Source organism: Cydia amplana, chromosome 8, assembly GCF_948474715.1.
Source record: "Cydia amplana chromosome 8, ilCydAmpl1.1, whole genome shotgun sequence".
Lineage (NCBI taxonomy): Eukaryota > Metazoa > Arthropoda > Insecta > Lepidoptera > Tortricidae > Cydia > Cydia amplana.
The window spans coordinates 8,737,293-8,764,527 of record NC_086076.1 but is presented as its reverse complement, the minus strand read 5'-3'; the positions used below and the strand labels follow the sequence as shown (position 1 = coordinate 8,764,527).

The following is a 27,235-nucleotide window of genomic DNA, read 5'->3' as shown; positions in this document are numbered from 1 at the left end:
CGAATGTGACAAAAGGCGGTCGTAACAAAATACGACTGGAAAAAACAAAATACCAACGAGAAATTCGCAAGAGGCACCATCACCATATAACAAAATCTGCCTCGTCGATGAAAAAACGACTTAACATCCTTAAAAAGGTTAAGCTCGTAATTATACAATCAGTGGACGTCTCCTCAAATCAGACAAGTGCCCTCAGGCGAGCTGCAGGGTGCAACAAGTGAATCCAAGTGTCGCCCGCTAATAGACGATTAAAGCCTGCCCGACTGATAAGCGGTTTATTTCCTGCCGTGATCGTGAAGGCTTCTTTAATCGGTCTTCTTCTTGTCATTTTATCTGCGCAGTGGGAATTTGGAATAATCTTAGTACATAACAGTTTTGAATGATTCACGGTTAGTTTCACGATTTATATCAACTTTGACACCCACCCGCTATCTTTAGTTACCCGTGCACAAGATGCATGTAAATGAGTCGAAATATCGCGAGCTCGATAACAATACAAAAGGTAATCACGGTCGATATAAATCTAGTGAATCTGAGTACCTATTTGGAACGGGCTTGGAATTCAGCTATAATGGCACTGAAATGATGATTTGTATTGCTCGACTGTGTCAGGGGGTAATTTAAAGTATGAAAACAGGGCATTGAATTAAATTAAATAGGTACTCATTTTTCACCTAAATTATTTTGCAATCTAGAGCAAAGTTTACCACACGCAGCTGACTTTATATCTCAATATACCTAATATTTTATTCGACCGACAGTTCTTTCCCTTAAAATTGACCAAAACAGTGAAATATCTTAAACATGCCCAAGCGCAAATTCACCGTCACTCGTATGCACAAAGCTAAACCTAGCAGCTGTCATAGGCAATGTATCGAAATTGGCAGATGCCTATCGCTGAGGCGAGCCTCAAACACTGTCGAGTTAAAAATAATCCGGCTCCAGAGCAGAGCAACAAGTGCGGTCACACGTCAGCCGCACTACACCAGGCGATAACAAACAGCGGGCTCTTTGTCCACGTATTTACCATTTGAACTTGAAAAGAAATTCAAAAAATTATTGTAGGTACGCAAAGTAATTTACAAGGGTGTTAAATGGGCAAGATTTTCCTAACTGAATACAGTTGACAATACGTACCTCGGCTAAGGAATATACAATGTAGTTTGCTCTATCCTTCACTAGGCTCAGCCTGTCCCGTAGGCAAGCCAGACTCAAATGAGTTTCTTAGCGTCCCGAATAAAATAAAATTATATAAATAAAATAATTGTTTCGAAAAGCCTTTAAGAAGTGAAACTACTAACTAGGTACTTACTTACCATTTTTTATATAAATCCGGAAAATAATTTTGAAAAAACTTGCTTCCCCTTTAATGGATGGAGATTCCTCTCTCGACAGTTTTCTTCTCCAAAATTTAACGTATCGAAATGAATTTTGAATTAAATATAAATAATACCAAGATCAAGCCTGCGACTTCGTACTTTGTAATGTAATGTTTTCAAGGAGACAGAAACTCGGTTGCTGAACTGCAGAACTGTGACTACGCTGGGAAAATTCTTTTAGCATCGCTTCTTATTCTACAGCTCTGTGGCGTTAGGGTGATGGGATATCAATTTGTTCAGGTTGCGATCTCAAGGCACAGTCTAAAGAGTAAGAGAACTTATGTTCAGCATGGTTCGTGACCTTCCCCTGTGAAATATCAGCTTTGTTCGACAGTGGGAATTCTGTTTAGGGTACTATTTTCTATTCTGTGCCGCCGGTCGGTATCGCGGCCGCACGTTCCGCGCTAACACGGACGCTGTGAATTTTCACACGAATCTCTTTGACAACCACTCTGTTTGCGCCTGCTACGAAAAAAATATACGCACCATTGGTTTTTTAGCATGCCTGTACTAGAGGAACGTGATGTACCAGGTTTTGAATATTTTGAGTTATAGTTTTTAAATTTTACGTGTGTGCAAACGAACCTATGTACATATAATGGACAATAGGTACTAAATATAACAAAAATAAAACGTTACTCTCTGTATAGGCAGAAGGTTCGAAATTACATCATCTTCCTCGCGTTGTCCCGGCATTTTGCCACGGCTCATGGGAGCCTGGGGTCCGGTTGGCAACTAATTCCAGTAATTGGCGTGGGCAGTAGTTTTTACGAAAGCGACTGCCATCTGACCTTCCAACCCAGAGGGTAAACTAGGACCGTATTGGGATTAGTCCGGTTTCCTCACGATGTTTTCCTCCACCGAAAAGCGACTGGTAAATATCAAATGATATTTCGTACATAAGTTCCGAAAAACTCATTGGTACGAGCCAGGGTTCGAACCCGCGAACTCCGGATTGCAAGTCGCACGCTCTCACCGCTAGGCCACCAGCGCTTCCTCGAATGTTCGAAAATAATGATGAAAATTCGAAATTACAATAAAATTATTTGTCCTAATATTTGTTCTCCGTTATACCTGAGAAACAAAAGACATAAAGAGCCAGTACAAGTATAAATAATCTATTAACTTACCTGCTACGAGTGCCAATACTCGGATTATATTCAGTTGCCTACTTTCTTCTGCATATAATAACGGAAGTCTTTAAAATCCACGGAAGATATGTAAAAGAGCACCTAGGTAGGTATCCTGTAGAAAATTATTACAGGAAAATGTGTAACTACGTAAGTTTCCTAAACAAAATGATACGGGTCGTTAAACCTGTATTTGCAATGATAGCAAACAAACGTACGGCCCGCCTGATATGGGAAGCGGTCACTATAGACTACGAACTCTGGCTATTCTAGGGGTGTCACATGTGAGCAATTTCGATTTGATATTTATTGTCGAATATAAGCTCTCGTGAATCATAAACTTATGAAAAACATTACTTTTCTGTGCATATTATAGTACTTACTTACAATTAGTTTAACAAAATAAAGAGGGCCTATTGTTGAAATTTGTTCAGACAATGGATATAAAATTAAAAACATCCTAGTATACAATGCAAAAACATGGGCACATAAAATGGTTATGCCTACAATGTAGGCCGAGATGAATTATGCATAGCAATGTCAATTTCAAGAAACTTTTACGACACCATTTACATATTATCTACCGTGTTACGAAAAAGTTATTTAATGTCCTGTGACTTGTGCCATTATTTTGTACTTTAAAAACAATTTAAATTACTGTGCGAAGTTTTTTTAAGTGGCTAATGATCACAAATTCTGGTAAAGTCGGAGCCATATCATGCGATTCTATAGTGACTAATTCCGAATTAATTGGAAAGAAATTAATGAATACTCACTGTCACTGTATTTAATGCGAGTTGAAAACCAGCGGGCGCAGCATGGTTAAATTTTTATCGACTGTCACTATGCCCGTCGCTTTCGCAATTACATACTTGTCAGAACGTGACAGGACGCATGGTGACAAGCGATAAAAATGCGACCGTGCTACCGCCGCAGCAATCTAGTAAAAGATCGAATAGTCGATGTTAGAACGTTGTTTTGGTCAATCCCCGGGTTTGATTCTCGGCTCAGCTATAGCTGATTTTTTACTTTTCTTTTTACTTGCTCTTTAAAGATAATATCGTTAAAGAAGAAGTTTAAAAAGGGTTTTTTAAACTAGGCAGCACTGGCAGCAGAATTAAGTAATACAAGCCAAGTATGTACCTAAGTACATATGTATTATTATATTATACATATTGTAAAGATATAAAACCCGTGACCTGAAGGATCTGTTGCGAAATTTAAGCACAATTTGGCAACATAAATATTGGAAGAGCAATAAAACGGTTGGAGGATTTTATGCCAGGCGCAAGGAAGTAATCCTCCCATAAAACAGATTTCAGAGCGGCGGGTAATCCGAGATATATTAAAAGTCGACTGCTAAGCCTCTTAAGCGCACGTACTTTGTGTTATGTGCCTTAATAGGGTTCCTATTAGCGACGTGTTAGTGTTAGGTTAGGTACAAATGTGTGAATTTGTAAAGCGGTGAGATTCTATTTGGCCGTAAGATAGTGTCAATACAAGCAGCTTTCGTGTGGCAAATTTGTGCTCATCAACTCAACTATACACGCACAGCACAATTTTGCAATACAATAACGGTTAATTCTCAAGACAAAACGTCGGACAAAGCATCCCTACACGTCTTACGCGTTATAACTTTTTCCGGGTGAACGGGAAATTTAATTTTCTTTCGAAATTGTATCCCGCAGCACGTCGATGCAGCAATGAATCGAGTTAGCTCATAGAACTCCTATAAATACCTATTTGCCGGCGCTATGAGATAATGTTAATGCGATCCAGCTTCATGTATGAAAAATATAAATTTTATATGATGCTCTATTTTCTCGCCAACGTATGCGGATGAGGGATAAAACTAAGTTATTTTTGATAATAATATTAATTTTCGTATTGTACCTCCCTGGTCGTATGCGTGCAGGGAGGTATGATATGACACACACATAATGCTACTAACCCTAACCTCAATAGTCTTATATTTTAAAGTCCCTACTGTTTCATCTCGCTCGACACATGAAAATCCTATTATATTTAGAATGGTAGGACCCCGCAATGTCATTATCAATAGCAAACAATTTCAATATTCTCGTAAATCAGAGCTATCTAAACAAACAGGACCGATAAATTCGCCTTGAACCGACAATTATCGATTCCTCACTAAATCACTTAAAGATATTTTAATTAAACATCCTCAATATATCAGCGCGATAGCGGGGGTGGCGAAATTAATTTAAACTTGATAATATATCACGAGCCAATAACAGAATTATATAGAGATTTGCATTCCTTCTCCGCATTTTGAATAGAGGTACGAGTACTCGAAATCATAAGTTGTCTAATAGTTTTCGCAGCTAAGAAAGTAGCCGGCGAGTCGTGTGTTGGTCATTTTTGGACAATATTTCTTAAATAATAAATGTTCGTCTTTATTGCTATGTACTTTCCTACGTATCTTGTTTTTGCAAAAACGGCTGCCTAATACCTACTAGATATATAGCTACTAGAAACCATGATTAAAGATCCTCATACTGTTTGATAGCAAAATCATTAATAGATGTTGGGGTCTAATGTTACGTTACATATATTAAAACCATATACGTACTTTAGGTATCAAAATAATACCAGCTACTTACTATTAACATTCCAGTAAATATCCATCGAATCGTCTCGGTAATCCAAATGTACTAAAACAATCGATAATTCAGGACGATATTCAGTATGCATTTCGGACCGTAGCAGGCTATCTGCGGGCCTAATGCGTTTCCTAGGCCTAGATATTTCAGACAGACTCGCTAGATTGCCCCCTACCAGGGGGTCGTCTACCCCACTGCCTCCCCATAGCGCTTAATTTCCGCATAGCATCATTAATTGTAAGACGATATTTGGCAGGTTTGGTTGGATTATGTGCTGCGTTGTATGCACGTGATTAAAGTTTCAGATTTAATAAGGCTGTTAAAGAACTTTATTTTATGGACGAAAATTGCAAGTAAAAGAGTGTATTTCAGTCGTATAAATAGGTAAAATAGGGTATGGGATTCAGGTGGAATTTTTGATATCAATCTTTTGCAAAACAAGGGACAAGTGACATATATACTCGAAGATAACAGTTTCCATATATGTATAGTACGAAATAAGCGGTAAACGCTGGGACGCAACTGGAATTGCATTCTGCAGTCTTCAACCAAGGAAATGGACCTGATTGAACAACTTCCTTGATTTATTCGCTCCTCGCGCGTTTAGTCAACTTATTTGATTTAAAAATGTGCAGCAATTCAATCTAAACTTTAGACAGCTTCCTGGTAGATTATAAACCATATTTTGTTTACCGCCGAGCGGAGTTTTATTAAATCCTGGGACCCTGGGACAATTTAATGAGACATGAGTTGTACTGTGTTTTAACAATTTTTTCTAGACGGCCAGTGAAGTGTTTCATTTTATAGCGCCTAGTAAAATTTTTCTCTTAAACCTGAAACAAGATCTGGATCCGCGCCGAGCTATGATACCAGAAATCCTTTCCTAAAAATTATAATTCTCATGGTAAAGATCCAATTACTCCCTATGGTTCCACAGCATGTACTGTCGCATAGGCCTACCATGCAAAGATACATGCTTTTTCTATTTTTGTATACCGGGTAAGGCGGTATTTCTAATTCATAAACTTAAGCTATAAAGTGGGCACAATCGCAGATAACCCCAGAACGCGGGCAAAACAGTGCATCGGCCGTCAGCCGCGGCATGCAAGCCCCGAGAACTTGTTAATGGCAAGTTTGGCCCTTTTTGCGCCACAAAGCGGAACTTTTAATTACAACCATTGTGGAAAAACTCTGCGACAAAGAACTTTTTCTAATGAAACTTCGCGTCGCCGTTACTTGCGTAAGTTGTAAATTGTCTGCGTTCTCTAATAATGTATATAGTGTTGTTAAAAGGAAAAGGATTACAGAAATAGTGAGTACCTATAGTGTACGTCTGGTTTTGGAAATAATACAAAAGTAATCAGTCAATATCGAATTAATTTACGGATCGAACTATAGTTAAGTAGGTCTTGTGAACTTATGGTATTTAGAGTTTTATTTTTTTTGCGTATCCCTTCTTTTATATTTTTCAACCGGTTTTAGTAGCATATTGGTTTTCCGTAAAAAAACTCATAAATTGTTTTATTCCTAGCAATATAGGTACCTATATAAATGTAAAACTTGTAATAATATTATTAATTAGTTACTTAAAATAATATTTCTCCAATCATAACAGTCGCTATGTGCCACGCCTGGCTTCGCTCGCAATATTTACTCAGAAAACTGAGACGCCGCCTTGCATAAATTGCAAAGCTTCACATAATTAAAAATCAACATTTACATTCAATTCGATCCCATTTAGTCATACATTACCTTATCTTATGTTTTCTTTAGCTACTTGAGAATTTACGCTAGCGAAAATATGTTTTTTTTAAATTACAATATTAAAGTAAGTAATAGTGACTTTAGATATCTCTGTTAATGCTGCGTTTTTTCTTCTCGCCTAAAGTGTACATATTAACCCAAAAGTAATAAAAACATACCTATATAATAATTACTTTTGGTTAGAAAACACTTCCAAAATAAATTTTAGTCATTATTTATATTCTACCATTTAGAGCAACTACTACCAGCATTAGAAATTAAGCTATAAACCGTTTGTAAATATCAGTCGTATCCCAATTACTCACGATGTCCACGCCGTTGACCTATTATATTTAGATTTAGACCGTTCTGTTTCTGTGGTTTTCTACCTTTTTCTACGGCGCGGTCAAGGCTGCATCCAGACAGCCACTCCGCGAGCGAGAGTGACTGTTACATTATTAATAACGAATAGAAAAGTAAACTGCATTCTACATTTGAATTGTAAATTTTAGTCCCACCGTTTCGTGGTTCACATTGTGTTAATACACCTACCATAATATTATACAGGGTGGCGCATTCAGATCGGTCAGTATGGGAAAATCTGAAACTATAAGACATACGACGATCTCTTCTTAGGAACCATGTCATCGGTTTTAGTAACAAGAAAAACTGCATTCATACATTAAAAAAAAATGTGTACTCAGCTCGGGAATCGAACCCGGACGTTTTGAAAAAAAAAAAATCTAAAATTATTTCTATTTAGATATCGATTGTGTAGGTCTTAAGCAGTAAATGTTACTATGAAACAATCATGTTGTTATTCATTTCAGACATCAGTCTGAAATGAATAAAATGCATTGTTTTCATATCCTTTAATTTATTTTAGTATGTTTTCGAAATGGCCACCATTTTTTTCAATACATTTTACATAAAAAAAATTTAAATGTATGAATGCAGTTTTTCTTGTTACTAAAATCGATGACATGGTTCCTAAGAAGAGATCGTCGTATGTCTTATAGTTTCAGATTTTCCCATACTGACCGATCTAAATGCGTCACCCTGTATTGTACGATAAGGCGCAGGAAATAAGAAACTTTATTTAACACTTTCCAAGAACAAACATTATTTCCAAGCGATAAAATACAAAACTCCTAACTTAACAAATCTATTTGAAGCAAAAGAAACTAACAAAGCAATAAAAGCGAAATAATAGTTATGGAAATAGTCTTTCATTTTCCACGAAAGGAAACTCCGCGAAACTACCGACAATATGAATGAAACTATAATATTAGAAAAGTTTCGTCCGGGAAAATGAGAAAACGTTGTACGAACTCGTTCGTCTAATACACGTAGTTATAAACTTGTTCAATAAATATCGAGTGGTGGAAGACGGCTGTCTCGCTCGCGCACCCTGAAACTGCCCTCATTTAATTGCATATTCAGTTGTATAATGTTGCCCACGGCCACATACCCGTCTACCGTCTGCCAGACGTAACGGCACATAGCTGCCACATTTCGTATTAATGCGGATGCACAGGCACACACTCAACTCCAATCTTGTCCTTGAAATTAAACTCGTTTGCCACTACAGACAGAAAATAAAAAGTTTAAATCGTAAATTCAAAATAAGAACGTTTTGTTTTTAAAGGGTCGGTGCGTTTGGATACGCTCTACCGCGGGGCGAGCGCTATAGTGCCATCCCGCACCGATGCATCGAGCCGTCCGTCAGTTGCACAATCGATAACAGAACCGATCTATTTCCCTAATATGCGGGGCAGACTTGTCAAAAGGAATCTAGAAGCAATTGAAGTATGACGTTCTGCTTTGCGCTCGTGTTCTGATATTCTCGGGTTTATCTTTTGAAGAAAGTAGTGTTATTTATTATGTTGAATGAGTAATTTTGAAACAATGCTTTATATGTTACTAGCGACCCGCCCCGGCTTCGCACGGGTTAACAAATTATACATAAACCTTCCTCTTAAATCACTCTATTTTAAAAAAACCGCATCATAATCCGTTGCGGAGTTTTAAAGATCTAAGCATACATACAGACGGACAGACAGACAGCGGAAAGTGACTTTGTTTTATACTATGTAGTGATAATGTGAATATACACACTGTACGAGATATGCCAAACTTAGCACTTAAATATAAGTTGGTAGTCTCTTTGATAAGTTGTTGCAATACGTCCTAAATCTTCAGGTTATTGAACGTTCCCCTACCGTAGTGTACCTAGTGCAAGGAACTAGGTATGTGCACTTACGCGGCATATAATGTACCTAGTTCGTACATAACATAAGCGATTGTTATGATAATACTGGCTGCAATAGACGTAGGAGCGATGAAATATTGGCCTATTTTGCATAAGTACCATCTCGTAGCGCTACGAGTTCCGTAGCCGGATCCCGCGGCAACTTAATTGCTCATTACCGGAAATGGTACAGAAAAGCAGAAAACAAACTTACGAAATGTCAAAGAGTACCAATTTGAAATTGAGATTTTGTTTTTAAATTTAAATGTATTGCTGCCGCGAGTCTATCAGGGGTCGGGGTAGACAGGTAAAGTAATCTGAATCTATTGTTCATACCCACGGCTCGATTCAGGAAATGAATTAGAGATTAACTAGATACGATATAGTAAAGATATGTGACGTTCCACGGCAAAAGGTACCCTATGGCGGCTAGCGCCGCGATTCGGGAATTGAATTAGAGATTCAATAGATATGAAATAGTAAAGATATGTGACGTTCCACGGCAAAAGGTACCTTATGGCGGCTGGCGCTTACGTCGCATAGCGCCGCAATAATATTGGAGCGGCGTTAATAATAGCGTAAGCACCAACCGCCATGGGTACCTTTTCTCGTGGGACGTCACATATTTTTACTATATCGTATCTAGTTAATGTCTAATTCATTTCCCGAATCGCGCCGCCAGTGTATTTCCTATGGCGTAAGAGTTCACTCTCTAGATATGACTATTTATTCTAAATGTTCACATTTAGAATAAATAGAGTCATATCTAGAAGTATAGGATGCACATTCTTATTAGTGGACTCGCAAGCACACTCGTCGCGAGGTTGAGATCTAGCGCCGCTTCATTTAGTTTTTTTTGCACTTGTATTCTTCTTTTGGTGAGATGCATTATATACCTCATTGCCTGTGTAAGTATATGATTTTTTTTCAATAGGAAATACTTCCGTAAGCATTTATTTACAATTTCATTAAAATATTTCTTTAAAATATTACTTGCACATACAAATAACTCTCAACAGGTTAAACAATTTAGGCCCACTTGCACCATTCCACTAGTTCCACTACATGTTGTGTATTCCACATTAAGTGGTTAAATCGTTAACCTAGTGTCAAATTGTACTGGTAACCATGGTAACTCCCATGTTTAACCGGTTAACCCCGGGTTAGTGAATGGTGCAAGTGGCCCTTAAACATTCATATTTCGCTTTACAAATATAACAAATTATTTACGGTCTTATTAAGCTAAAAAATAACGTAAATACCTGTACTTAGCGGCCATTTATATCGTCTGGTCGCGTGTCAGTTGCCTGTTTGCTAATTCTCTAGCAAAATTTGAATAATGCCTCATATTTAATACTACTTAAGCTGGTAGGGAACAGCGCTAGTTACATTATTTACCTTCCGTTATTATTTATTTTTATGTTGACTTGTTTAGTAAATGTTTTATGCGTTTGTAGAGAAACGTTGTTAGACTTTATAGGCCGCCATAGCGCGTAGTACCTACCTACATATGCTAGAATCATGAGTTGCGTGAAAATTGGCGTAGCACCATGATGCGGTAGCTAGTCATCTTGCGCCCTGAAAAGCACTCCCAGCTCAGCCATTGATAAAAATAAGTTTTTATAAAAAAACTAATAGGGGTTATTCCGGAAGTTTGTGCTTGATATCGATGTTTGTTTAACTCAAAGGTATGTAAAGCTAGCTAGGTATGGTATAGTATGAATACATATAAAAATAAATACCTAAATATTAGCTAGTCTTATAGTCTGATAGCATTTAATAAAGAAAGTATACGTGTAAAACAAAAATATACATAATTGCTCACAAAAACATTTTCAAAGTGTAAAAGTTACATATTAGACAGACGCTTACTTTCTAAAGCGGGTAGGTACTTAAAAGCCTTTATAAAGTGTTTGGATATTAAAAAACTTTACGCCTTCAAAATAAAAGATAAACTCTAAAGACCTCCATAACAAATGTGTATACGCTACAAAAGACAGAAAAGACTTTAAGAAAACCTATTAAAGCTCTCACGGTAGCTATCTAAAATTTGTAATTTGTTTATCAAGTGTGTTATACGTACGACTTGTAGCGTATCTATTGTGCGGGGGCGCGGGGCGCGGAGTCGCGGCGCGGCGCGCTCCGGCACATCGCCAGTCTTCAGTCACGTGCGACGCCGCTGCCACAACGTGCTTACGTAACATATCGATTCGACTGCACTATCGATCGTCACTCGCAAATCACTGACGGTTTGCCGCGCGAATTTGATCAACTTTTAAATAAAGTTTCCGAACGCGTGTGCTGTGATTGTAAAATTTTCAGTGACTTTAAAAGTTGGATTTGGAACGTCAGCTGTTGAAGGTTTGTTTTCTTTTTAATTTTATGGGAAACTGGAACCGGTTTGATGCTAAATCGCGTCTAGGCAAGTGAAAAGGTCAATACTCTGTAAGGCACGCGATGTTATCGATAGATGTAGAGCATTGCACGTGCTGGCTGCAGACGACTGACGTGTGATGCACTTGGCGAGAAAAAAATACTTACCGAAGAAGTTTTGTCTTCATTTGTTGCCTATAACTAAACCTAGTCTTTATATCCCAATAAAATGACAGTTCAACTGCCCCAATTTGTCGGACAGACCTGTCATTTTAGAAGGATGATGGGGTCAAAAGAAGGGTGATTGGGTCGGGGGCTACCTATCTATCTAGGTCTCTAGGATAAAAAAACACAACTTGATTGAAAGCTTAGGTAAATCAAACATTAACTTACCTAGGTAATGCATTTGTTGTCAAATAAAGTATACATTTATTTAAGTTCTATGAAATTACTCGTTCTATGCATACAGGTACCTGGCTGTCATGAATCATACATACATGACTTGTTAACAAATAATAATATTAATAATGGTCAAAGACACCTACAGGTTCAAATTTACCACCCCTACCTAGGAATGTACCGATAAAAAGGACACTAAACAAAATAGTATCCATAACATATGAAGGCCATGGGTTAGCTGAAAAAAATAATGGAACCTACCTAATTTAAATAAAGTTTCCTCAAATCGTTGATTAAGGGATTTTGTTGATATACTTTTATCCGAAACTGTAACGTTTAAAGGTTGTCTGGAAGAGATTTTTTCTTCTCAATTTCCTTGTAATTTTAAATGTAAATGGGTGCAATGAAGAATATTTAATCGCTTACTTTTAGGTTTTAAAATTACAGTCAAAGAATTTAATTTCCTACCCATTTTGTACTGTGTCACAGTGACAATATGAGATTAGATATGAGCGCCGCGCCGGCGCGCCGCCGCCGCCGACAAAATTTTCGCGCCGCCGCCGCCGACGCTGCGCTATCGGCGTGGCATCGGCGTGACCTTGGTAGTTACTACTACTTTCGGAATCAGATAATATATTTTTAATCGAGTTTAGATCATTAACGGCGCCACTTCGAATAGTTTATAGGCATTCAAAAGGTATTTTAGGCCCATATAATTCAAAAATATCGAAGGCAAATGCAAACGTATCTGTCTAGTAACTGCGCTACTAGTCTTGGGGAAACGAAATTATTTAATATCAATTTTAACATCAATATGCTTGTAATAAACATACTGATTTCCTTTCATTTTTATTGTGGGACGTTCCACATTACAATTTATAGATTGTATATATACACTAGATATATGTCAATCACAATGAAAAAATTAACTGTGATCAACTCTGGCTAACGTGAGCTCGAACCCACATCTTTGGATTACCGATCCAATGCATAACTAATTTTGCCAGCCAACCATCCGTCATTTACCGCGAATTTAACCATTGCAAGCATGGTTAAACGTCTTTAAAAGGTATAAAATGGGGTTAATTTTGAGATTATAAGCGTTTCCACGTCCAAATGTCTGGCCGTTGGCTTCGCACGGAAGGGCGTCGGAATCGGGTCTCAATTAAACTTGGCCACTGATCAAATTTCAAGCTTTGCTCTCTCGCAGCTCAATCTTTGGCCTTGCATCGCTCGCATGGAATTAAGTCGCTATCTGCAAGTTTTTGGCCCTGTTTGGAGCTCAACTTTCGGCCTGATTTAAAACGCTTGAGCATTGGCCCTTATCCAATCTTAGCTCCATTGCAGCTCGTCCTTTGGCGTCGCACGAATGCGCCCGCAGGAAAGCTCCAGATCGTTAACACTATGGCTTCAGTCTTTATCGGCCTGCGCCTTCGCTCTGCTCTCTTGCAGCTCGGCCTCGCACAGAAGCGCGCCGCAATCGGCGCTCCAGGCGTTCGGCCGTCAGCTAAGCTTACACTTGGCGTTCGATTCTTAGCTGTATGCTTACCTGCAGCTCATCCTCTGGCCTCGCATTGGGAGGCGTCGAAATCAAGTCTTCGGTGTTACATGGAGCTCGGCGTTGGGCCTCACTTTTTGACATAAATCGGTTTTGTTGAATCGATATTGGTTAATGACGGAGCTCGATTTTCTTTGGACTGTCGACAAAACGTTTCCCTAATACAGTCAATCCGCAATTTTTAACTTAGCACAAAAGATAAGGGCCTCGCTAAGATCTTCCGGCCAGAGCCTCGCCAAGATTAAGTCCGCCTCTGATGCCGTGCGATACCGCTTATCCACAGTTTATACGATATCAATTTTTTTCGTACCATTATTCAATAAATTACCCTTGAAAATAAAAAATGCATTTATTTCATAACTTTCTTACAGCAAAAACATGTTAATTCGGTAAAATTTTGGTTTTAATTCTTTTTTCATTAATCGAAGGTACTTCAAGGCCACGCCGCCGATTCGCCGCCGCCGCCGACCAATTTTGACCGGCGCGCCGCCGCCGGCTAAATGCCTATCGGCGCTCATATCTATATGAGATATCTTTCATATTGATAGTCACTCTGACAAGGTACGAATGAGTCGCAAATTAAATTATTGGCTCTACGTAAAATCTAAATAAAACTTCTTGCTTGTTGCCTAAAAATCTATGTAACCACGTCTTACGCAACACCACGATCCGAAAATCACTCGTAACTTCCGAAATTTGAACCCCCACTCCCAGCACGATATCGCTACCTAAAACAAGTAAACATGCTAGACGTGCAGGTAGCTCAGCCGGGCTAGCACATGATTGGCGCGACAGTATCTCGCGGCGAGATAGACTACCCGTCCCTCTTTAATTAACATAGTTATAAAAAGACGGATTGCGCCAATCATGTGCTAGGCCTACTGTTCTAACGTATTTTTAGTCGGATTATTCCTATTTGCATTATTTGACACATGTCACTCACAACAGCAATACAACGTAAAATGTCTTCACATCGAAATCACAAAGGAAGACAATTGCACTGCGAACGTTTACGTTCTACGTCTTTTTTTATTTTTATGTAGGGTTGGCCGGACACCACCGTTATGAATCGGTAGTCGTCTAAGTAAATCGATATAAATTTTTCATTTTAGGTCGCAACAAAACATTATTAAATTTATTATATTTTCTTATTATTATTTATTAACCATATAATTCTAGCTTTATTTAAATCTCAAATAAAAATTCATTAAACGTCACAATTTGATACCTCAGTCTAGGTGCCATCTAATCGTAATCGATTGCTGTGACAATCGATTTGCGTTAGTTACATCTCTATAAACGTCAATCAGAATGTGTTAAATAATGCAAATAGGAATAATCCGACTATAGCTGTTATTGCCAAGTCTGTGCAGAGTTAGCTTGGCTCTACTCTACTCTATTTCACAAGAAATTCAATTCGATTTCTACGATACCCTTGTTGAAAAAGTCGTATGTATTTACAATAAAAATAAGATGGACTATTATTTTTATAGTGCTCCAGAGTAAAATACCAAAATGTTAAAAAAACATTCTACTCTTCCACTTCTGATTCATACTTCTTTCCCATTCCTTATCGCCAAAGTATACAAAGATACGACTACGGCCACAGATAATGCTTATCTGACGTCCTCGTTTTTGAATCGATTTGTTTTTATTTTTTAAAACGATAACGCTCTCTGAACGTTGGCCTTCGTCAGTTGCTAGTTATTAGCGGGGCCTTGACTATACTAAATTTACTCAGCGATGAGGAAACCTTTTTAAAAACAGACTAAGTTTAGATATGTACGTATTTCCTTGTTTAAATCATTAAGAATAACTTATCGTAATTGTTGTTTGGTTAAGTACTCATAGTATCTTTAACGTTTTTAAAATTAGGAAGATATAATAATATTATTTTTAAGTTCATTATTATACCTAAGTACCTATTTTCATAGTATCTGAGAATGAAACATGAAGTCATTCTGATCTGGGGCTCGTTTCTCAAAAGCTTGTAACTTGTAATACAATCGGATGTCACTTTTTGACAGCTTTTGTTAGAAAGGGACTTACACTTGTATTACAAGTTACAAGCTTTTGAGAAACGGGCCCCTGCCCGTTGTAATTTTGTAGGTGAAAATAACCCCGCACCATCATAGAAGCAATCTCATCATAATTTTGATTTTCTATAAATATTCCTCGTTTCTTACTATACCTCAAAAACTTTAGAACACCCTTAACTGTCAAACTTTCCAAATTTAAAATAGAAACCGTATGGGGCATTAGTCTCGCTTATCGGCTGCCAGTGCCGGCCGGCGTGCGTACAAAAATTTAGGTCAGCCAGTTTCATTCAGTGGCCGATTGCGATGGCTTGATAGTAGTGTAAATAAAAACACGTGGCGATGCGGTCGTGCCACGCTATTTAGTTACGCTAGTATTTGAAAACATGAAAGCAACATACCTCAATATTAACAAAATGACCCCCACATCCATTTTTGAATGATCTTGGAGCAAAGCTTAATTCAAAGTTCACTCACTCACCAAATAAATAACTCATTTGTCTTGTAAACTAGTGCCTTTCTTTGACTCCTTTCATAGTTCGTCCCAAAATGGTAATTTTTTCGGACATCCTAGCCTGCACAAACGTAGCATACCTCGGTTAGATCGACAAAATCAAGTATTTACGTATAGGTACCTACTTTTTTCGTTTCGAGTTAGAGCTCTCGATCTAAGTTCACAGAGACAGCGACTTCATACTCAAGGGACAAATTACACTGATAGGCTCATTTAATAAGGTTTTTAAAAGCTTAGTGAAAAGTCCCCTGCATCCTGCCAGCCTATTATGGATAGCTTTATCCATCTTTATCCACGTGATAAAATAACTGTCACTGTTTAACACCGTGGGAAAGAAAGTGACGGACACCGTTTTATCACGCTGTCACGTAGACAAGAACGACCATCATATCCGTACAGCCAGCCTATTATGGATAGCTTTATCCATCTTTATCCACGTGATAAAATAACTGTCACTGTTTAACACCGTGGGAAAGAAAGTGACGGACACCGTTTTATCACGCTGTCACGTAGACAAGAACGACCATCATATCCGTACAGGATGACATTAAAACGACATCGTCACAAAACACCAAAATCTGATGCTTTCAAACGATGTAATTGGATTTTCTTAAACGTTTATGCCCAAGGACATTGTCGTTTCCGACGTACGCTGTAACAAAAGTTGTCAAAATACTCCTAAATTATGTTAGGTTAACCTCGTAAACCTTAACGAGATTTAGGCCCTGCCTACCTCGAGTTTCGATTTCGTGCCGTCTCAGTCTTCCCCACGTCCTTTGGACTGCCTCTCTCGCCTTAGCGTCTACATGAATACGGTCATTCTATGCAGTTAGATAGAGAAGGATTGGAGTCTCTTGCTTTTCATTCGAACCCATAAAATAAAGCTAATGGCCATAGGAATTAATTTCGCAAAACCTCACAATATCATCCTGTCCTAAAATATTTATTTGACAAGTCAACATTCTAGATTTAAACATTTAATTAAAATTTGAATGTGGAACCTACGCCTCTAATTGGTTTTATCAAGACTTAATAAGTACTTATAGTCCAAAATTGAAACAAGTTTTATTCGATTTTGTTCTGAGAATGCACTACCGAACTTTCGACGAAAGCCAATTTACGGTCTAATCGAATTGTGCTTTTATTAAGAACTAAAGCGCTTAAGTTAAAAGGTATAACGTAACAAATTGCTCTTTTGCCCACTAACTTTATAGCCTCAGACAACGTCGCAATACTGTTGTTTTATTTTAAAAAGCATTTTAAAGTCCGCCGTCAAAAGTTATTGGCAGTATCGGCGAGCCATGAATCCACGTCGGAATTTTTAATGTAAGCCCCCAGTAAACCCGTCTGTTGCAAAAAGCGAAAATCAATATGGCCACCGAGTCTCGTAATTGGAAAATGTACGATGAAAGCTATAAATTTTCACTTTCCGTGCATGCCTTTTCCTCTTTGCATTTGAGAGTAAATACGACTATTTTGTTTAACGCGATTTATAATGGCATTTGTCATCGTTTAGGAAACATTTATTTTGCTTTATTCCATATGATTATTAAATCGCTATTTAGAATCATGTTTACATGTAGACATCGTAAACGAATATATGTATAAGTACGGTTTTTATCTAAACATATATATGACAGCAGTGATGACAATTTAATGTTATCATAGTATCATCACTAAAACCAAAACCTGCTTAAAATATGTTTTGTAGAAGAGGTAGTTTATTTTAATCATCAACACCAGCAAGTATTAATGTCACAACTTAACCGAAGCTTTTCGGTTTAAGGTGACAGTCCATTTCCAACCGCAGCTGCACTACTGTTCATTTTACTATGGAAATTGACAGTAACAGCGACGCGTCCAGTACCAGTAGTGCAGCTGCGGTCAGAAATGGAATGTTACTCTTACCCACAAACTCACAAACTACGTTACTCGTTGGACAATCGCAGACTATATTCAATTCACTAAGTAGCTACATAATGCTGTCACGTAGTCATCCAGTTTTGCCTAATTGACACAACGAGCTCACATCAACCCAACCCGAATTAACACCATACTGCGGTTCAACTAACTTGTTTTTAACACTAAACTCGTTTTAAACTTGCAAAAATTTAAACCGCGTTAAAAAGCTCAAATAAAAGCTATTTTAAACCTGTGAACATTTTCTCGTTGTAGTTATAGCGCAGTTTCCGCAAAAGAGAAAAAAATAGTTAGTGTATCATTTGACCTACGAAAACCAATTAAAGTAGAGTCGGGCGCAGCTAACTCTGCATTAATAATTAATTGTCTGAACTGATGTATGGAGTGAGCACTCTTGTCTTACTATATTTCTCTATGGTACCTACATAAGTACATAACTCTTTCTATGCAACTCCATAATTATGACAAATGGCTGTTTTACATTCTAAAAGTGAGTAATAAATCACGAAAAAGAAGTCATTTCTGACGGCAGTCATCGCTCAAATAGTCTGACACACATAAGGGCACGGGTACATTACATTACAAGTAGGTCGAAGTTCCCGTACTTTCACCGCTTTCTAACGCGCGAGTTGAAGTTTGAAGCAGGACAATATTTAAGGAAACTTAAACATACTTTATATACGGAAATTACTTTCTGGGTGCCTTTTAGGAAAAACAAGGATGTAGTACAACTAGTACATAGTAACAAATGGGTAATGGGTATGGGTTTTATGGGTAAAATATACCTTACACACACGTATCAAATGTAGCCTTATTATCTGTGTTTTATTTATGCATAGGTAGGACATTTGCAAAAAACAGTTTCTGCTGATCTGCAATCGCGAACATCATATTTTCATGATGATTCACACGTACACAATAAATGTTATCAAAAAATTTCAAATAGTTTCATAATAAAATAAAAAAAACAAGGGGTTGCACTCCGGGAGTGCCGACAGAAGTGAAAACTCAATGACTAGTCCAAAATATCTGCAGCACTATGTATAATTGACCCATCCTCCTTTCTATTGAAAAACTTTAGTTCCGAAATTGCTCTTCAGTGAGCTTAAATTTGTAGCGTCAATGGCTCCTCTATACGATGGGCCAACGCCGGCCACTCCAAGGGACGCATTTATGCGTTAGAGGGAGCAAGTGATATTGCTATCTCATTCTACCGCATGGCTGCGTCCCTTGGAGTGGCCGGCGTTGGCCCATCGTGTAGAGGAGCCATAATTGTTTAAAATTCGAATAGAAATTGTAAAGTTACCTTGCAGACCTCGCATCTAAATATATTTATGGCATGATATTTTAAGTTTTATTCACCAGTACTAGAGTTCACTTTTATTAGCAATTTCATCAAGATGTAGCTTTATTGAATTATATTTGAGTGATATAAAGTTAGAATGTAACTGTAAGATCCTCGAATTTCAGCCCGTACAAGATTAGAACATTGAGCTTTATTACTTAATATAGAAGTCCAGTTTTAAATAATTGACCTGATTATGAAACGTTATGACTAAAGTTCTTTGGTGAATAAAAACGAAACAGCAGGCTCAGACATACATTTTCGCCGCGCGGTAGAAAGAGAGGGTTACGTCTTACGCTCTCGCGAGTTTAACATTTTTTCCCCATCACAAAAAGTGCACAGCGCCGCTAAAGAAGTTTTCACTTCAAAAATAAAAAATAAATAAAAAGAAAAGAAAATAGTTATGTGAGCAAGAGCTGTGTATTGCTGAAAAGACCACGATTAATTCCCGGGAAATGTGTTTAGGCCACGCCGCTCAACATGTTTCCCCTTTCCACGACTAAGTTTTCCCGTTTAAATCGCCTTTCGCGAAAAGGACGGCTCGTTCTCAAGGGCTTAATTAACCAGCATTTGTTTCTGCTTGAGATAAAGCCAGCGTAAAATAGTAAACAAATGCAATTCGCACGTGGTGTAAATGTGAATGGAATGGAAAATGCGGAGGCGGTTGCCGCGCCGTCTGCGGGCGACAACCGTCACGGCACGCCCCTGTCACTGCGAGGACTCCGATCGAGCGTTTATTCATGAAACGTGTCTATTACAAACACTAAGCGTTTAGAATTCCGCTGTTTGATGGGAAAGGGAAATCGAAGCCTGTAATAACATTTCCGTTACCCAGATACTAAACTGAGGTGTAAAACATAACATCTGCGGCGCAATGACGATTTTTGTAAGAAGCATCAGCATTACCCTAAGTAAGACGTACTAAACTATTACTACTATTAGCCACTAGATAGATGTTGTTTTTGGCCATTTAAGAGCATCTACGTTCTTCGGCATTAAGGAGTATATGGTAGTGTATACAAAATGCACACCTCGGACACTGGCGATCAAATGTATGAAACAAACGCGTTCCTACGCACACATCCTAAGCTCGTGTAGGTGAACGCGTACCATGCTTGCGCGAGTGAGATAAGACATTGTAGGGTAACTGTGAGGTAACCGAGAGCGGGTCTCAGCGGGTGGGCGGCACTTTCAACGGGAGGCAGGGAGCGTCCGTACTGTATGCTAGTACTCTTTATTATACTGTGCAAAAGGCGTCTTGATCGGCAGCTTATTCATTGCACAAAGACATATGAAGGGAAAACGTTGTAAAAGAAATTGGTGAAAATTGTCATATTATGCGAAAAATCGTACTAATCGTTACAGTAATATACAAGTTATGCTATTCAAATGCAAAACCAAGACAAACAGAAACCAAAATGCTCTGCAAATATCACAGCCACAGAATTTCCCCTGTCATTTAGTTATTTTGTCTTCGTCATTAGCCTCATGGCTTTATGTACCCCACCGGCGACAAATCTAGCAAGTTCGATACGGTAATTAGCCATCAAATGATTATACATGTACTGGGTTAAATGGACCCCGTACGACACTGAGAATCTAGCGTGTTTTAGTCGCGGATTTCATATCAGTGCCAAAATTGTCCCAGTCCGTTCTAAAGCCTTAAGGAGCAATCGACCGTTCACCTTGTTGTTTACAAACAGTTCATTCACTGCTCATATTCCCCGGGGCAAGACGCCCTTGAACCATCACGCGCAGAACTACCTTTATCAATGCTCCACGGTCTATTTGGGATCACGCTCAAAAATAGAACTCGGAAAGGACGGTCATTTCCACGAACCACGCCTCTAGGACTAGAGATATTAAAGCTCTTGGAAAATTATGCATTTTCTGTTCGTATCTCTTCAGACGGGTGTCCGCCGAATATCTCGTGTAAAGCGGGGTAACTTTGACCCCTATGGTTTTTACAAAATCTACGACCGTGTTAAAGTGTTATTCTAAATAATCTAAATGAAGGTGACGTTCGGATGTCACCTGCAGTGCATTCCTGTTGTAGCGTCGTTGTTGCCGCCGCTCTATCTGTCAATTTTTTTGATAAAATGAGTAATGCACCAGCAGTTGACATCCGAACAGCATCTTAAATTTTCCGATTTATGATTCCATTTATCAAACAATCAAAATGATCAATAATACTGCAAGTCGTACATTTCTGAATTGAAATATATCCTTGCAAAGACGAATGTCGATACCGTCAATCATAATGCTCACGAAACCTGTCACCTGTTGTGGTGTGGCGCTTTCCCCGTGGGGTCGATTACGTGTATTCGTGTTTTAAATCGGGGACTTTCTCCTGTTTACACGTCCGCGCGGGGCGTCGTGGCGAAGTGAAATATGCCATGGGACACGCGTGTTGCTAGGGTTGTCAACTACGTTATTATTTTTTATAGATTCAACATTAATTGATATATTTACATGCAAACATTAAAATGCGAAAACATATACATACATACGATATTCAGAACAGTAGATATAATTTTATTCGTAATAAAAACGTTTACGTTTTGTGCCAACCCTATGCTAGCAGACAGACACCAGACGGTATCTGAACCTGCAGCGAGTAACAGCGTGCGAAAGGGCCATTTGTCATCGAGCATTTTAGTAGTCAACGCCACGCCACTACAGATTACATAATTCTACAAATTTATACGAAGATAAAATATGAATAATTTAGGCACGAATCGATAAAGCACGATATATGAAATATTGCGGATTGTGTTTTAGCGGCGTTTTTGTAAGCTACCGTATTCATTGCATAAATAAAAGAACTACAATAAAGTAACAGCACTAGTAAAATTATACAACCAAAGTTAAGTATATGAAATTGCTCAAAAGAAAACATGGTTTTGTACAAAAAAAAATACATCTAGATACGATAGTATAGAACCGAACTACTATGAAACAATCGAGCTTTCCCTGTCGAAAAGTATGCAAACCATTTTAAAAGACAGCCTTCATAAAATGATAACTTCGAGTGACAACCCTAGTTTAGCAGACAGGGCCCAGACGGCCCTTGAACTAGCAGTAACCGCGTGAAAGGGCCGTCCGCGATGCGTGCCCCGAGATCGCGATCTACACCGGGTTAAGGCACTCACGTACATGATTTGTTTCACTTGGGTTAAGTACATTTTATTCGTCATTGATAACTATTACAGGTTTATAACCCGACCCGCCCCGGCTTCACACGGGTTAACAAATTATACACAAACCTTCCTCTTGAATCACTCTATCTGTTAAAAAAAAACCGTATCAAAATCCGTTGCGTAGTTTAAAAGATCTAAGCATACATACAGACAGACAAACAACGGGAAACGACTTTGTTTTATACTATTTAGTGATTTATTTATACTGAATTAAAATGGCAATGTAATACCTATAGTAAAAAACCGGCCAAGTGCGAGTCGGACTCGCGCACGGAGGGTTCCGCACCATCAACAAAAAAATAGAGCAAAAAAATCGTGTTTGTTGTATGGGAGCCCCCCTTAAATATTTATTTTATTTTATTTTTAGTATTTGTTGTTATAGCGGCAACAGAGATACATCATTAGTGAAAATTTCAACTGTCTATTAGCTATCGCGGTTCATGAGGTACAGCCTGGTGACAGACGGACGGACGCACGAACGGACAGCGAAGTCTTAGTAATAGGGTCCCGTGTTTTACCCTTTGGGTACGGAACCCTAAAAAAGTGAACTCCTCCAGTGGCCGAGGCTGGAGTGAGATGGGTGGAGTGGCGGAGACGGGTGGTGTCAAAATCCCTACTAATGTTTATCAATAACTATTATAGGTATGTCTGTCTGTTACATCTTCACGCTTAAACCGCTGCAGCTGCACTGATTTAGATAAAATTAGGTATAATCATCATTCCACGCAGACGAAGTTGCGGGCAAAAGCTAGTATTTAATAAAATAATTTGATTGGTCCCTGCGTCTCTTAGATTAGGTTGTATCTGGACAAAATCTCTAGGATTCATCAAAGATTCGTGAGTTTCATGATGATTGATTGGAGTGCTTTGGTACTAAGTATGGGCCCGATTCGGATTTTGTAATAGATATCTATTAGATATCGCCAAGGTACGATAACGATATGTTTAAGATCTAACCTGTCAAATTTGACATTTCCGCGATTTTGGAGATACTTTTAAACGATTTCCACAAGATATTACTTAGAGATCTAATTCACATCTAATAGATATCTAACACGATCTATCGTAAAAGTGACATTGGTTGCCCGAATTGCGCTGCAAAAGAGAACTAGTTGAAATCTAAACTATAACGTATCTAGAATGGATCTAGTACGTGTCGTCTCTTGTGAATATCTTGAAGTTCGAATACGGCAGTATGTAGTTGGTATTGGTACACATGTGTTGCATATTTCCTGACAAGATTAGAACGGTATAAGTTTCTAACGCAGTACTTTTTATGTTGGTATCGCCATATTCCAATATAATATCCGTATATAAAGTGTACTAGCTTCAGCTCGCGACCTTTGAATTATGATTTGCGTAATAAACACTATCCTATGTCATTCCCAGGTACTCAAACTATCTCCATTCCAAATTCCATCTAAATCGGTTCAGCAGTTTAAACGTGATGAGGTTATAAACAGACAGTTATTTTCACATTAATATTGGTAGGGATAAGATAAACTAATACACACCTTTTCTATCACGAAAGGAAAAAATATATTTAAAATCCGGTGATCTTCCATTTTAAGAATATCTTTAATGGAGTTTCCTCATTGTCCTTGCCGTTTTAATTCCGCTTTTTCATTATCTAGTTGATTGGATTTCTTGTAAGTTTGTTTTCTTGAAATTTCTACGGAAGACCTCGTTTCTTTGTTAGGAGGAATCCTGATTTCTGAAGTTAATTTGGTCACAAGAGCTGGCACCGAAAGTTTTTAGAAAACATGTATAAGTAGATATGCTCATTAGTACATATTACATATCTATTGACTGACGTAGAAAAAAATGTGGGGTTACTCTATTTTACCTTAGTTTCTCAAAATTGTAGAATATTAAATAGCTTTCTACTGAGCCCGTACCATGAGTCACTGACAGTGTCAAAACTGACATTTACGCTATCGAGAACGTAATTTACTTTCTATACATCTCGTTTGCACAAATATGCGAGTACGAGCGAGATGTATATTACGTTCTCGAAGGCGTTTATGTCAGTGCCAAACTGATGGCAGCCGTACTGGGTTAATATTAATCTGAACGTTATTTTTTAATTTAATACAGTAAACGTCTTAATAGTAAGAAATCTGTTTAAGTCCTACAAATGTTTTGTTGTTCAGAGTACAGCTTTCCTTTACGGTGGTAAAGCTCCCATAAGCCTCCGATCTCCGTGATACCTCGAAAGTAAAAGCTTCTCTAAAGCTTTTCAAGAAACAATATTCGAGAAACTTTGAAAGTTTCATGTAACAACTGTGTCTACAGTTGTTTGAATAATTTCTAATGCACATAATATAACAGAATAACTTAATATGCCATTAAAGTTCTCGAATTTCATTGAATTTCTCGATCTTTGTGTTTCATCTCAAAATTAACACCCAAGTCCGATAAAAAAACAATATCCTTTCGTAAATCGTTCATGAAGTTATTAAGGCAATCGAACGTAATCTATGACGGGTAGTAAACATCCCTGACCTACCGCTACCCGGCTTGCCCGGGTGCTGGCCGCTCGGGTCGCCCGGGTCAATGACCTCTCACGCCAGCACTTTTCTCGAGATCGCCCGGTTTTCCGGTTTAGGTTTTTCCTCCACTTTCTGATTGGGACGTTCGATTGTCATTGCTTTTTTCCGCTTTTATTTCTGGATGCTTGATTGGGGAGGCTGATTTCTGTCAGTTTCACCGAATGGTGTATTTTTATCCGCAAGCATTCTGTATCTGTATCATATTAATTTTTACAAACTTTGTCTAATCCTTCTTTTTCACGTGTAGTGTTTGTCTATTCAATATTTTTAACGGTTTTAAAACCGGTGTTTAATTCACATAAATATGTGTCGTAATAAGTATTAAAAAGATGTACCGCCAGTACTGCATTACATCTAGCCTTGCTTATCGTTATCTTATTTACCCTTTATGCCCATTTTGTTGCTTACGCATTACGCGAGGCTTCTAAAATCATAACATTCGTTCAGAAAATACTAGGTATCCATCCATGTCGTCAACAACTCAACACTCGTATATTCTTCCTACGATTTTATAGTCCTTTTAAAATTACATAGTTTATAATTCTTGTCAAGTGTTTATTTCCAAAATTAAAATGTCTAAAAAACTGCCTTAAATGTACTTATTAATTACTTTGAAGAATTTTAGATTTAAATGATCATTAAAATTTTGGATCGTATCCCTCAATTTCAATAGTTATTTTGAAAAAAACTGCGGTGCGTAATGCTTAAAATAATGAATGTATAAAAAAATAACACCTATTATCCAGCACCCAGTATATAATTTACTTTCCCTGAATTAGTTATAACTGCTAAAGTCTATTTTTTTATTCGGTAGACTGAAATGACAGTTAATAGTATGAAATGACATTTCATGTTCATACTATTAACTGTCATTTCAGTCTACCGAATAAAAAAATAGACTTTAATGTGGCTACAAAGTTCGTTTCGAGTCATATATTATAGTTAAATTTTTCTGTTCCTAATAGTATTCTAAATTACAATTAAGTGTTTAACTGCGTGTGCATTAACACTAATTCGTGTTTAATTATTGGTTCCAGGTCTTGCAAGACATCAAGGTAAATATGGTCTGTTCTCTTCTTGCCTGTCCTCTGTTTTTATGTCTCTTCTTTTGCGTTCTTGCACATTTTCCCATTCATTCCTTTTTTTTAGTTCGTTCTTTTATTTTTTTCAATCGAAGCAATTGCTGGGCTGTTGTCTTTTAAGTTTTGTTTTTCTTCTCTTTGCTTTACTAAAGTGTGGTAGTCCTACTTTGCAAGGTAAGTACGTAAGTAAGTAGTTTATGTTAGGTTAGGGTAACATTCCATTTCTGACCGCAGCTGCACTACTGGTACTGTCAATTTCCATAGTAAAATGAATAGTAGTGCAGCTGCGGTTGGAAATGGACTGTCACCTTTAAGCTGATTATTTATTTATTACATCTGTAGTTTTAAAACGGATTGTTTTTACTTTATGAAATACTTAGTAGCGGCTTTTCGCTTGTACATTTCACTGCATTTTACGATTGACTGGTTTCATTTTTAGGTATAGTGATGGAAATGAGGATAGTATGGGCCTCCTAGCCTAGTCGGTAGTGACTAGTGACCCTGCCTACTGAGCTGGAGGTCCCGGGTTCGAATCCCGCGATAAGAACACCTTTTGGTGTGTTTATCACAGATATTTTGTTCCTGATTTACGGATATTTTCTATGTATTATCGTCTAAGTAGTACCCATAACATAAAGCCTTATTGAGCTTACTGTGAGACTAGGTCGATTTGTGTAAGATTATCTATTATTTATTTATTTATTTAATGTCATAACACCAATAATGGAGAAAGGCGAAAAAGTTAAGCTTGTTAACCTTTAGGATTACCACTTTATACATATCTAATATTACTCCAAATTATATCACTGATTTCTAGAGATTTCAATTCAAACATTAATACAAAAAGTGTGTTAGTACATAGCTAAAGTACATGGTATCTATGTTCTTACGTCCGCGAAGGTTCGATACGTAGGGCGGGGGGGTGCGGTCGATGAGGCAACGACCCCGCCCAAACCACCCCCACTTATTTATTTATTAAATTCCCTATTGTTTCCTATTAATTATTTGTCTGGAAACTTTAATGGCGCTATAAAGGATGGTTGCGAGATTAAATTCGGCTTTTTTCGCACTTAAAATTTTATTATTCGAATTTTGCGCAGTGAGTGGAAAGAATACATTGTGTTGTTTA

At 37.9% G+C, this 27,235-nt stretch overlaps 1 protein-coding gene across 3 annotated transcripts in view; it reads left to right on the top strand.

Annotated features, from left to right (window-relative positions):
• The window catches only part of LOC134650170 (methylcytosine dioxygenase TET), a 173,774-nt gene that overhangs the window by 105,808 nt on the left and 40,731 nt on the right, over window positions 1-27,235 (top strand). Inside the window, exons 1-2 of one of the 3 annotated variants that reach the window (XM_063505024.1) lie at window positions 11,240-11,488; window positions 26,062-26,088. In XM_063505024.1, coding sequence (XP_063361094.1) covers window positions 26,086-26,088 — 3 coding nt within the window. In that variant the 5' untranslated portion in view covers window positions 11,240-11,488; window positions 26,062-26,085. Of the gene's footprint in view, window positions 1-11,239; window positions 11,489-26,061; window positions 26,089-27,235 lie in introns of those variants that run through there. The other 2 variants (XM_063505022.1, XM_063505021.1) reach the window with 2 other exon arrangements.